Here is a 14423-nt window from a genome sequence, read left to right as displayed (position 1 = left end):
AGTTATTTATGAAACATCTGAATACAGGAATTCCTGACTTGCTCAGTTTCTCAGCTCGTTGTGAGATTTCATGAACCAGTTGGTGATGGCAAAAGTTATTTTGGCATTTATATTTTTAAATTACTTGGCTATACTCTTTGAAATGACCCCTTGACATTGTTAGAGACGTAGGTTTTTGTATGTCCTTGTGCGAGGTGGCCTTGTCGGATTTTTTTATTTTACTTTTTGTTGTGTATTATCTAAGTGCATCTATTTCAAGTTCATGACTGCCACTGTTATGTGCAATGCGATTTGATTGCGGTAATATTTGTCCCATAGTCTGCAGCAATAAATCGGAACTTCTGTGCCTCGCATGAGAAAACTCAGAATACAGTTAGTTTATGTGAGTTGCTATCTAAGGTGGGGCTATTAATGACCATGTCTGTGTCTGTTAGCTTTCTGTGCATGTTCAGGGTATAGTTTGTATTAGTTTTGTTATGTCAAAAAAATTTATTTCGTTGTGTTTCTGGAGTTCTATGGTGAAGTGGATGTTTCTGTGTAACTCATTGATCCTACTTCACAAAGTTTGTCTCTTCTTCAGTCTCATTATATACCATAACAGTGTCATCTGAATATCTGCAATACCGCACAGTTTCCTGGGTGATGTCATCTTTGTTGCTCAAAAGTTTATTTTCAGGGTGGTAATGAAATTTATTGAAATGACGCCACTGAATGGACTAGCCATTAATAGACCTTCTTAAGTAAATGTGCTAGTGATGACTAGTGGAATACCATGCTCGTTGCTATTACAGAATGAAATTATCAATAACATATCGCCTAATATAGCCAATGTACGCAAAGGGCAACCTGCCTAATCAAGAAAGTTATAGGATCTTGAAACAGAGGTCAAGTCTACCTTTAACGGAATTTTATTTACTCTTGATTTTCACAAAGAATAATCAAAAGTCATCAAAGAACAAAAATAAGTGAGTTACTAAATTATTCTAAGAAGGGTACGCTAATACTGTGGGAGGTATCAAATGAAAGGGAGAGTGCATGGAGAATGAAGCACCAGGCAATCCTTATCTGTGCAGCTCACGGATACAAGACTAAAGAAACAAAATACAAACTGGAATTAAATTAAGGTACCCCAAACAAATGAGAAGCGAGCTACCCAGATTATAGATCGCACTACAGCAGATTGTGAAAGCTTACATCTCTCCAGATCATCAAAGTGTGCCAAACATTGCAAGATTGCGGTTAGCTTGCAATTACTCCAACAGTTCGTCCCCAAAGGCCCAAAAAGTAACATTCTCATGCTCCACTTCCACCCTATCAAAACTTCAACGTGGAGGGGAGGACTCCAAGCTATTGCCAATGCGATGGACGATAAATGCAACAAAATTACCGAAAATCGAGGAAAGGACAGCGAACTTCCCATTTTTTGCGTACAAGACGCACAGTTTACTTTCACGATGCAGTGTTATCAGGATGGTTGGCTCGTGGGTACCATGTGCTAGTTGGTATGATGCACGATGCAATCTCACTGAATAAGCAAAATTTATGAAGTGGAGCTGAACCGACATTCCCACGCAAGCCAAATGACACCGCGGTATCTGGGCCTTTGAAGTTAGTGCAGAAAGGCAAAAATGTAATGTTCAAATTATCCCAAGTCAGAAGCAAACTGCTCTGTCCAGCACGTGGACAGACGCCGGTCGTGTTAAGACATATGTAGGGGAGCGAGTCACAGTCTGGTTCCCGCTAATGTTGCTCAATACCCTAGGCAGGTATCACTGATCTAATGAGATTCACAAACTGCTCTCTGATGACAAAGGAAGCCAGATGTGACAAGAATGTCATAATCTGTTTATACATTTTGCCATTGAATCTGAGATGGTTGTGGGATAGCACAAGGTCTAGTAATTCTGTTAGTTCGACTATTTCTGCTGTGGGCATTTTTTGTTAGTTTCATAAGTTGTATTCAATTACGTCTAAACATTAATGTTCGCAGTAAGCTCATTATTACATTAAAGTACTGATTATTTCCTTCAACGAATGTGGTTATTTTGAGCGAGTATAAATTGTGAACTGGCAGTAACTTATTGACTACTGAATTCTATGATCGGAAAACACTCTTTTTTAAGCAGTAGTGTGTGTCTGCTTAGGGTGAGTATTCTAGCATAAAAGAAAAAGAAATCATTTATCACTGACTCTATCTAATGTAACTCTCATTTCTTAAGTTTCAACAAGCAAACGCATTTTGCATTGTTAAGATTTTCGTTTAAAACCCATAAAATGTTTTACTGAATTACTTTATTTTGAAGCATGAAGAAATATTTTCCTCAAACAAGTTGTTCTATAATCTTGGGCTTTCTTCATACTAGCATCTGAGGAGTACCTTGTGTGTCTATGAACTGATAGAAATAATTGACAGATGTCATTTGGTTTTATCGTCCACTGCTCCATGTTTCAGCGGACCTACCATCTCCGTGTCGAGCACGAACAAAGAGTTGGGCAGGCAGTGGTACGTGGTGACACTTAGCTCTGAGCTGGTGCCTGGACACGTGTACCAGCTGGAGCTGCCCTTCTCTGGAAGGCTAGTGCGCGACCGCTCTGCCGGCTTCTTCGTCAACAGCTACGAGGCGCACCGCTCACATGAGCCCAGGTAAGGGCTGAAGAAACTGCTGGTGCATGTTTTGCTCGCGAATCTATATCAATGGACCATATACCATCCAACACCTCTCACAGTCAGGATCCTAACCCATGAAAACCAGAAATAAATCATTTACCGCCAACTGCACAACGACTTCTTGTAACAAGCACTTAACTTACTTCTAGAAGCAACTCAGCTGCATTTTTCATTATTAAGGCTGTATTGTGTGTGTGTGTGTGTGTGTGTGTGTGTGTGTGTGTATTGAATAGGGTACCTAGAAACGACAGAGACGCTTCGTCCCGCCGTAGCCCTCAATAGTGGTTCACAACCTGCCAACAGGTCACAGCTGTCCACCCCCCCCCCACCGCTCCCCCCTTCCCCCCTCCGGGAACTTCTCATACCAGACGAGTGTAACCTCAAATGTTTACATGGTAGAGTAATTATGGTTTACGCGTACGTGGAGACAGTCTTTACGCAATCAATGGTCAACAAAGCGTAATTGAGGCGGTGTAAGGGGAACCAGCCGAAAATCGCAGAGGCAGAAGGAAAACCGCCTTAAAAACCATCCACAGGCTGGCCGGTACACCTGACTTCGACACTAATCCGCCAGGCGCATTCGTGTCAGGGAGCGGCGCATCTTCCTGCTCGGGAAGCAGAGCGTTAGACCGCACGGCTAGCCGGGCGGGCAAGTTAAGCTGTTACTCATAGTACCAGTAAGAACATTCAATGTTCCTTGCGAAGCAAATGGAATAAAGTATAAACGGTGAATTGTGTAGAAGCACCACATTCATCCTTGTACGTAATGGTGATAAAACTCGATTTCTCTTGTCAAGTGTCCAAAATCATATTATCTTAATAATCAGTTGTATCACAGTGGTACAATTACTTGCGCATATGAAATGAAATAAATTCTGCCTCTTAAACAGTGAGCTGTTAATTCAGAACTATCGAATCATCAAAAGCCTACCTCACAATTGGCTCTTTACATAACATGCACTTCCTTTTATTTACAGAAACAACAGCATTCTGTGCTGTTATGATTGCAGTTTATACCTTTAGAGGGAAAACACGAGAGGAGTACTATTGAGTGCAAGCAGTAAATAAACTGTCTCTGCAGGACTATTGAGTAAGAGGATAAAGCCTAAAATTTCGACTTAAGGGACCTAAGTCATCTATCTTGCGATTTGTTGTGTGACGTGAACAAGTTGTTACTTCCTTGAATAGTTTCCTGGTCAATTTATTTTGAACCATCTTCAAACAAGAAGAAGAGAAGAGACGAGATCGTTCATTTAAACTATCCTGAATTTTCGGTTTAGAGTACTCGACATAAATCCATTATCTGTTTAGTATCGTGGAATGTTTGGTTGTTTGTTATTTTTATGGTAAAAAATACCATTAGAATTTTCACTCATTCGCCGCCTTACCTCCATTATTTAAAAGGTAACTGATCAGACGTGCTTACGATACGGTTTTTCCATATTAAAGAGATGGGACAAGTACTTGTAGGTATGGCAGATGGGTGGCATATCTGTGTGCTTCGTAAGACAAATTCAGTTTCTAGTTTCACTTCAAATAAAACAACAAGTCGAAATAAAATAATAACTCTGTCTTGATCGATGCTATGCATACTTTCTGTTATCAAGCATGAAAATCTTTTTGGGTCTTTGCTGTACCATAGTTACGAGTATTTTTCGGTAAGTTAATTTTCCTTCCTCACATATCGAAATAAATCTTTGATTATTGCCTTGAATCTTCACATTATGAATGTTACACAATAGCATGTTTTCATTCTTCAGCCTCATGAGTATGCTTTTTATTTTCAACCATAGATATTTCAATGATGTTAAGCCTTCTGCAGTTGGATTCCCTTAATTTTAGTTAGCTGGGCATTTTGTTGTACGAGTAATATTAACTGAAAGTGACCGAAACCTTATGCTGATTGTGCAACATCACAGAAACACGAATGAGAGGAAAAAACAAGAAACTGAGTTTTAGAAAGGCAGACTAATTAAAACGCAGTAATTGTACATGCGAACATGGGCACAAACATTTAGCTTTCCTAAAGAATAATTATCTGAAGATAAATATTCTTCACCTAATGTTTCTCTTTTCTAGTAAAATTAAAAACTGTGTTAAATACACACCAGTTGTTTATCCCCTGATTTCAATTCATATGACACGTTAAAAATTTAGTGAAATGGGTATTCAGAGACCGCTACCAGTCACAAAATTTGTTGAGTTACGTAAATCATTTAATAAAGCAACATGTTTCAAGGTAAAAATCTCACATTCAGGCTGCAAATACCAAAAATTGAAAAAAGTAAACACATATATTGAAGTCAGTCTCCACAGTCTTGGAATATGCTGTGGCCATCCTGCAGAGAAAGAGACAGATAACTTCATATGGGGGAATATTTACTTCGTTGGCCTTCTGTTCACATAATAAACATTAAATAATCACTGACTTTGTGCATAAGAGATGCACATCAATGTCACCATTACTATGGTTCCTTGAATCTTTATAAACTTGCAAGGAAAATTAAAGCGTTTCAACAGGGTTAACTATGCTCCGCAGCAGAAATAAGATGGTGGGCAAAACAATTCTTGCTTCGATTTAACTATCGATCTGTCGTTCGTGGTATTATCTGTCACTAGCTGTTATTTTGCACACTTTACCGATGCGTCTCTGATGTTGGTCGACGAAATATACACTTACAGCAAGGAAGACGGTGATAATTTGATGTTAATAAGGAAAGTATAAAAATTATTGTAAAGAATCACTAAGATTTTCCTTTTGGAACACAGATTCACATATTTTCTTAATTGTTATGTACTTTCAATTTTACTAGAATTGAATAATCTATGGCGAGATTTTGAAATCGGTAAGGTTGAGGATCTCGAATTTCCACATAGAGTTCAATAAAAGGCTAAAAAAGTACTTAAATAAAAGTTTTGTTTTTATTGAAAATAGAACACACTCATAGATTAATAATAAAGAACGCAACAGCTTGAAGGTTACAGGACCAACAAAAAACACTAAAACTAATTTAGCCATCAGACTTGGTGAAAATTCTATGAACCATCCAAATACACAGGTATGAAAAGATACATTAAATCTTACAAAACCAATATATGCTGAGGTGACGAAAGTGATGGGTTACCTCCTAACACCGTGCCGGACCTCCTATTTTTCCGGCGTACTGCAGCAGCTCGATGTGATAAGTCGATGGAAGCCCCCTGCAGAAATACTGAGTCATGCTCTCTCCATAGCCGTCCCTAATTGCGAAAGTGTTGCCGGTGCAGGATTTTATGCATAAACTGATCCCTCAATAATCTCTCATAAATGTTCCATAGGATTCATGTCGGGCGACCTGGGTCGCCAAATAATTTCTGCGACTGTCCAGAATGTTCTTCAAACCAATGGCGAACAACTGTAGCCCGATAACAAGACATCGTTGTTTGGGAACATGAAGTTCATGAATGGCTGTAAATGGTATTAAGGTAGCCGAACATAGCCATTCTCAGTCAATGATCGTTTCAGTCGGACCAGAGGACGCAATGCATTCCATGTAAACACAGTCCACACCATTATGGACCCACCACCAGTGCCTTGTTGAACAGTGCCTTGTTGAGAACTTGGATTCATGGCTTCTTGGGGACTGCGTCACACTCGAACCCTACTATCAGCTCTTCCCAACTGATATCTGGACTAATTCGACGAGGCCACGGTGCAACCGATATGGTCACGAGCCATGGAGAGGGGCAGTAGGCGATGTCGTACTGTTAGGAAAGGCACTCCAGTCAGTCGTCTGCTACCACAGCCCGATAACGCCAAATTTCGCCGCGCTGTTCTAACGTCTAAATTCGTCGTACGTCTCACATTGATATCTGCTGTTATTTCACGCAGTGTTGCTTGTCTGTTAGCACTGAGAGCTCTATGCAAACGCCGCTGCTCTCGGTCGTTAAGTGAAGGCCGTCGGCCGCTGTGTTAATCGTGGTGAGAGGTAATGCCTGAAATTTGGTATTCTCGGTACACTCTTGACACTGTGGATCTCGGAATATTGAACTGCCAACGATTTCCGAAATGGAAAGTATCTAGCATTCCGTGTTAAAACTCTGCTAATTCCCATGATGCGGCCATAATCATGTCAGAAACCTTTTCACATGAATAATACGAGTACTAACGACAGCTTGGCCAAAGCACTGCCTCTTTATATGTTGTGTACGCGATATCATCAGCATCTGTATACATGCATACCGCAATCCCATGACTTTTGTCACCTCAGTGTTAATTTTAAACCTATCATTCTTCCTCTTCTGTATTTTTATTTCTTTTGCCTTTGTCCTGCATCTGCTCGGGGTCAGAGTTGATGCTATCAGACTTGGCGTGGTTAATTTAAGAATTGGCCAAATGCCTCTCGTGTTTCCACAGCGTATCTTTCTGCTAGGGAATATGTATTCCCCAACTGTCTGGGTGTAGTGTTATCATGTGGAAGCGTGCGAACATTTTCGAAATATTTAAACCGCATCCAGGCGGGATGGAGCTTCGACACTGTCGTTGATCCGCTGGGCGGATTCGATTCTGGGTCGGTGCACCTGCTTGAATCCAGGAATTGGCGCGTTAACGTTCTCGGCTAGTCGGGCAATTTAAATTTCAAACTTTCTATGCAGTAAAAAGTAGCTACCAACCAACTCAAGGCATGAAAGAGCTTCAGATCCCAGTCAAAGCAAAGCTTATTTGTGTAGTGTAGAAAGTGCATATTGCAGAATACCCATAAAAGAATCCAAAGACATAATTAGATATTTATTAAAATAACGAACGCTGTCCTCAGCTGAAGTAGTTTAACTAATAGAGTTATTAAGTTTTGTTCTCTACCACTATTATGCCACGTTCAGTGGTAAATGTGTATACAGGATGTACGACTAGTAATTGCCAGTCCATTCAGTGGGATCATTGCAAAAATTTTCATTAACCATCTGGAAAATAAATTATTGTAGGACACAAATAACATCAAACAAGGAAATTGTGAAGTACTGCAGATATGTAGATGATACATTCATTGTATTAATAGGACTGGAGTAGAAATAGTAGATTCAGTAGTTCACACAAATACATTCACTTCTCCACAGAACCCCAGAGAGACATTAAAATAATGTTTAAGACACAACAACAACTAATACAAACCATACCCGGAACGTCAATGTACACAGACAACCAAGAAACTCAGACACTGCCCTCCCCCCTCCTCCCCCCCCCCCCCACCCCACACTCACTCATACACACATCACATACACATCCAAACTCACAAGGACAAGCTACATTCAGAGCTTCTACATGCAGAGCATAGAAATTCTCACTTACTGCTGCAGACTACGAGCCAGAAATCAACACATGAAAATTCATTGAATACAATAATGCCTATCATAAACATGGAACAAATGTACTTTCACAACACATCACAAAAAACGAAAGAAAGCAAATCTAAAAGCCCACCACCTACAACAATATAACAAAACAATGTTTAGCGGACATTTCAAACAAAATAGCAAGGCTGTTTAAAAACATAGATATCAGAATCACTTTTACACTAACAATAACTCAAGGAAGAAACTGATTCATAACACCTCACAATCAGTTGAGGAACTGAGCGAATCAAGAAGTTAGCAAGCGACATTCAGACATTGGCCAAACAGGCAGAAATTTTAAATCCTATTTTAAAGAACATGTTGAGACTGTAAAAAGCTAACAAGTCAACTATGGCCAAACATGTGGAGGAAACAGGACACAGCGTTGCAGTAGATAACGGTATTGAAGTACTGCACATATAACGCAGCTACCTCTCTGGCTAATTAGGCTTTTCTATATGACCGTGTACCTAAAGTCCCTAATCTGTGGGGAAAAGGCATCTACTCCGAAGAATAATGCAAAACCGAGAGAAGTATATGAAGTTATAACCGAATCGCCACTGCTCAGTATTTTGCAATGACGATTAGAAACAAAGTTCAGTTAACTTTATATATTTTTAATTACGTAAACTAGTTCTTTAATTAACATAAGTTGGGGGAACATTTGGAAGAAAGGTTTTCAAAGTATGTCATTAATGAAATAACCAACGATTGCCAGTTCCTTACCGGACCAAGAATAATTAAATTGGAACTGAACTTTATACTCGTGAGCAATCCTACATAAGAGTAGTTATTAGTGTCATGACATAGGAACAGCACCTAACGTACACTTTCAAGTACTTCGCACCACACAGGTCACAGGAGCCAGATAACAATCAAATAGCAATCACATACAATATATCATATTAATTTTCAAAGATCAATTAAGGCAAGATTTTTTATTGGCGTGAACAGAAACTTTTTGTTACGTGGCTCACCGTAATACTGATTTTCGTAGTTGTAGCAAGCAGAAAGATTGTCTGAATTTAGAACTTACTTTGGTATTTCCTTGTAATAAAAGTTACAAATTATGCCACAAGCTATAAATTGTAACTGTGCTCTGACAACGAAATTCAGTGTCCAAGTTGCGTAAAGTTTTACTACCACTTTTTTTTATTACGAAAGTTACTCTATTTTTAGCAAATGAATTAATACTGGATTTTGCATCATTCTATTTCTTACATCATTCATATTATAACCAAAGATTTCATTGCTACGTAATTGTCCCAAAGTTGAAAAACTGTTCACTTCATTTTCAGTTCATTTTCTGATTATCTCGGTTCATACAAAGGGATAGGATGTATACTACTTGGATAATGACTTAGGAAAATTATTTACGTGATAATATGCACGAAAACAATGTTATTCAAGCAATAAAATTCCAACTACGCTGGTGAGTCTATTACAATTCTAGTTGTAAAAAGTCTAGATCTTATTCACTTCTTGTTGCGGTTGGTTTGTCAAGTGGCTTCATTTAGCGGTAAACAGGGCACTGGTTGATCTTCTTGCCATATCATAGCCAATAACAAGGGTCCACAGTACTCTTGATGTTATGTGAGTTACTCTTGCTGCATTTGTACTGTGCTCAATAAATGCCATAGCTTGCCCATATTAAACATCCGCCAACACAATCAATCCAATTTTCACTGCTCCGCACTTTTGCACAGCCACACCGACTAATACACACAACCAACGACACCTATCGTCTCCTCGCGACTCCCAACTGGTACTACTTTTGGCGCGCTCTCACACCCAGCGATTATGCATGTACAATTTATTACAATCTTTGATAATAGCTTTTCCCTGACTAGGCCAGCGTGTCTACTTACAAAATGTTAACATTCCATACGCATTCTCTCTCTTAAATAAAAAATAGCTTTTGTAACTTGACAACATATGTACAAGAATAATACTCAGCACAACTAATGAAGCAAACTTCGCAAAACACGTAGAAATTGTATGATCATTCACAGATTTACGGTGTTACACACACTGTGGATAAGAGCAGGAAAATGGACGTCTTGGAGGAAAATGGTTCAAATGGCTCTGAGCACTATGGGTCATCAGTCCCCTAGAACTTAGAACTACTTTAACTAACCTCACACACATCCGTGCTCGAGGGAGGATTCGAACCTGCGACCGTAGCGGTCGCGCGGTTCCAGACTGTAGCGCTTAGAACCGCTCGGCCACCCAGGCCGGGGTCTTGGAGTAAATGGAAGTATTCATCCATGGACGAAAGTGGAAAAACGAGATCCTGAATAAAGTTAAAGATATCAAGAACTCGCATTTATTCACCAGTGTCATTACAGTACTGTTAAAACAGAAAAAAATAAAGATTAAGAACATACACTGATCAGCCAGAACGCTATGACCACCGATCAACTATCGATATAAAGCCGTCCATGCGACAACAGCGTCACCTGGCGAGGAATGACTGCTAGTCAGGCATATGCGCGGTTCATCTAGCTTCAGTGAACGTGCTGTCCACGCGTAAAATGGGGAAGGCGAGCGATCAATCTGAGTTTGACTCAGGACAAATTGTGATGGCCCAGAGGTTCGGCACGAGCATTTTGGAAACTGCAAGACCTGTCGGGAGTCCGAGGAATGCTGTGATGAGTGTCTTCAACATGAGTAGAAAGCAAGTGAAACCACGTCCAGACGTCGTAGGGTTGGAAGGTGACTCCTCACTACAAATGTCGGACGCCGTATGATGGGCAGACTGGTGAAACGGGCCAGTAGGCGAAGTGTGGCGGAACTAACCTCAGACTTTAATGGGGGGCATAGTACAAATGTGTCTGAACACACACTGTGTCGAACATTCCTAACGATAGGCTTCTGCACCAGACGATCCATGCACATAGCAAAGTTAGCATCATGAAATCGGTAACTATTACTGAGATGGGCACGTGACCATCGGCACTGCACTTTTTGTACAGTGACATAACGTTGCACGGTCTCATGAATCCCGACCCCTTCTTCTTCATGCCGATGGGAGGGTGCTATTTCGTCGTCTTCTGGGGGAACAGCGCCTTGACAACTGTACTGTAGGACGGAGAAAAGCTAGCGGCGGCTCCAAATGCTCAGGGGAACATACACCTGGTCATCCATGGATCCAGTGGAGCTTGTGCAAGGCACCATGACGGCCAAGGAGTATCGCACACCGGTTGCAGACCACGTACACCGCTTTATGTCCATCATGTTTCCCCACGGAAGTGGCGTTTTTCAACAAGTGAATGCGCCATGTCACAAGGTCAGGAGTTTGACAGAGTGGTTCGAGGAACACAGTGGCGAGTTCCAATTGAGATGCTGGGCCCCCAACTCGGCAAATCTGAATCCGATAGAACACACTTTGGATGTGACTGAACGTGGCGTCAGGGTTCATGCCACCACTCCCTGTAATTTGCGCGTATTAGGTGACTTGTGTGTGCTGATGTGGTGCCAACTTCCTGCATCAACCTACCGGGGCCTCATTGCTTCCATACCACGACACGTCCCCGCTGTTATCCTTGACAAAGGTGGACATGCCGGCTATTAGGTAGGTGGTCATAATGTTCTGGCTGATCAGGTTCAAATGGCTCTGAGCACTATGGGACTTAACTGCTGAGGTAATCAGCAGCGGTCCCGCGGTTCCAGACTGTAGCGCCTGGAACCGCTCGGGGCTGATCAGGGTGCTTGAACCTGTGTTCCAATAGCGATATATTCCCAACTATTTAAAATAATTTTTATATTGTAGTTATTAACATCAAATTATCTCAGTCTTTCTTTCTGTAATGTATTTTGTCAACTATCATCAGAGACGCCTCCCCCCCATGAACCGTGGACCTTGCCGTTGGTGGGGAGGCTTGCGTGCCTCAGCGATACGGATGGCCGTACTGTGGGTGCAACCACAACGGAGGGGTATCTGTTGAGAGGCCAGACAAACGTGTGGTTCCTGAAGAGGGGCAGCAGCCTTTTCAGTAGTTGCAGGGGCAACAGTCTGGATGATTGACTGATCTGGCCTTGTAACACTAACCAAAACGGCCTTGCTGTGCTGGTACTGCGAACGGCTGAAAGCAAGGGGAAACTATAGCCGTAATTTTTCCCGAGGACATGCAGCTTTACTGTATGATTAAATGATGATGGCATCCTCTTGGGTAAAATATTCCGGAGGTAAAATAGTCCCCCATTCGGATCTCCGGGCGGGGACTACTCAGGAGGATGTCGTTATCAGGAGAAAGAAAACTGGCGTTCTACGGATCGGAGCGTGGAATGTCAGATCCCTTAATCGGGCTGGTAGGTTAGAAAATTTAAAAAGGGAAATGGATAGGTTAAAGTTAGATATAGTGGGAATTAGTGAAGTTCGGTGGCAGGGGAACAAGACTTCTGGTCAGGTGACTACAGGGTTATAAACACAAAATCAAATAGGGGTAATGCAGGAGTATGTTTAATAATGAATAGGAAAATAGGAATGCGGGTAAGCTACTACAAACAACATAGTGAACGCATTATTGTGGCCAAGATAGATACGAAGCCCACACCTACTACAGTAGTACAAGTTTATATGCCAACTAGCTCTGCAGATGACGAAGAAATTGAAGAAATGTACGATGAAATAAAAGAAATTATTCAGATAGTGAAGGGAGACGAAAATTTAATAATAATGGGTGACTGGAATTCGAGTGTAGGAAAAGGGAGAGAAGGAAACATAGTAGGTGAATATGGATTGGGGCTAAGAAATGAAAGAGGAAGCCGCCTAGTAGAATTTTGTACAGAGCACAACTTAATCATAGGTAACACTTGGTTTAAGAATCATGAAAGAAGGTTGTATACGTGGAAGAACCCTGGAGATACTAAAAGGTATCAGATAGATTATATAATGGTAAGACAGAGATTTAGGAACCAGGTTATAAGTTGTAAGGCATTTCCAGGGGCAGATGTGGACTCTGACCACAATCTATTGGTTATGACCTGTAGATTAAAACTGAAGAAACTGCAAAAATGTGGGAAATTAAGGAGATGGGACCTGGATAAACTGAAAGAACCAGAGGTTGTACAGAGTTTCAGGGACAGCATAAGGGAACAATTGACAGGAATAGGGGAAAGAAATACAGTAGAAGAAGAATGGGTAGCTCTGAGGGATGAAGTAGTGAAGGCAGCAGAGGATAAAGTAGGTAAAAAGACGAGGGCTGCTAGAAATCGTTGGGTAACATAAGAAATATTGAATTTAATTGATGAAAGGAGAAAATATAAAAATGCAGTAAATGAAGCAGGCAAAAAGGAATACAAACGTCTCAAAAATGAGATCGACAGGAAGTGCAAAATGGCTAAACAGGGATGGCTAGAGGACAAATGTAAGGATGTAGAGGCTTATCTCACTAGGGGTAAGATAGATACTGCCTACAGGAAAATTAAAGAGACCTTTGGAGAGAAGAGAACCACGTGTATGAATATCAAGAGCTCAGATGGCAACCTAGTTCTAAGCAAAGAAGGGAAGGCAGAAAGGTGGAAGGAGTATATAGAAGGTTTATACAAGGGTGATGTACTTGAGGACAATATTATGGAAATGGAAGAGGATGAAGATGAAGACGAAATGGGAGATACGATACTGCCTGAAGAGTTTGACAGAGCATTGAAAGACCTGAGCCGAAACAAGGCCCCCGGAGTAGACAACATTCCATTAGAACTACTGACGGCCTTGGGAGAGCCAGTCATGACAAAACTCTACCAGCTGGTGAGCAAGATGTATGAGACAGGCGAAATACCCTCAGACTTCAAGAAGAATATAATAATTCCAATCCCAAAGAAAGCAGGTGCTGACAGATGTGAAAATTACCGAACTATCAGTTTAATAAGTCACAGCTGCAAAATACTAACGCGAATTCTTTACAGACGAATGGAAAAACTGGTAGAAACCAACCTCGGGGAGTATCAGCTTGGATTCCGTAGAAATATTGGAACACGTGAGGCAATACTGACTCTACGACTTATCTCAGAAGAAAGATTAAGGAAAGGCAAACATACATTCTAGCATTTGTAGACTTAGAGAAAGCTTTTGACAATGTTGACTGAAATACTCTCTGTCAAATTCTAAAGGTAGCAGGGGTAAAATACAGGGAGCGAAAGGCTATTTACAATTTGTACAGAAACCAGATGGCAGTCATAAGAGTCGAGGGGCAGGAAAGGGAAGCAGTGGTTGGGAAAGGAGTGAGACAGGGTTGTAGCCTCTTCCCGATGTTATTCAATCTGTATATTGAGCAAGCAGTAAAGGAAACAAAAGAAAAATTTGGAGGAGGTATTAAAATTAATGGAGGAGAAGTAAAAACTTTGAGGTTCGCCGATGACATTGTAATTCTGTCAGAGACGGCAA

At 40.9% G+C, this 14423-nt stretch overlaps 1 protein-coding gene across 1 annotated transcript in view; it reads left to right on the top strand.

The window, feature by feature from the left end:
- LOC126269996 (aminopeptidase N-like) overlaps positions 1 to 14423 on the top strand; it is a 244468-nt gene that overhangs the window by 69821 nt on the left and 160224 nt on the right. The window contains exon 3 of the mRNA XM_049974035.1: positions 2453 to 2644. Coding sequence (XP_049829992.1) covers positions 2453 to 2644 — 192 coding nt within the window. The remainder of the gene's footprint in view (positions 1 to 2452; positions 2645 to 14423) is intronic.

Source organism: Schistocerca gregaria, chromosome 1 (genome assembly GCF_023897955.1).
Source record: "Schistocerca gregaria isolate iqSchGreg1 chromosome 1, iqSchGreg1.2, whole genome shotgun sequence".
Lineage (NCBI taxonomy): Eukaryota > Metazoa > Arthropoda > Insecta > Orthoptera > Acrididae > Schistocerca > Schistocerca gregaria.
Note: the sequence above shows the minus strand (reverse complement) of the source record. Positions and strands in the feature narration are given on the sequence as shown.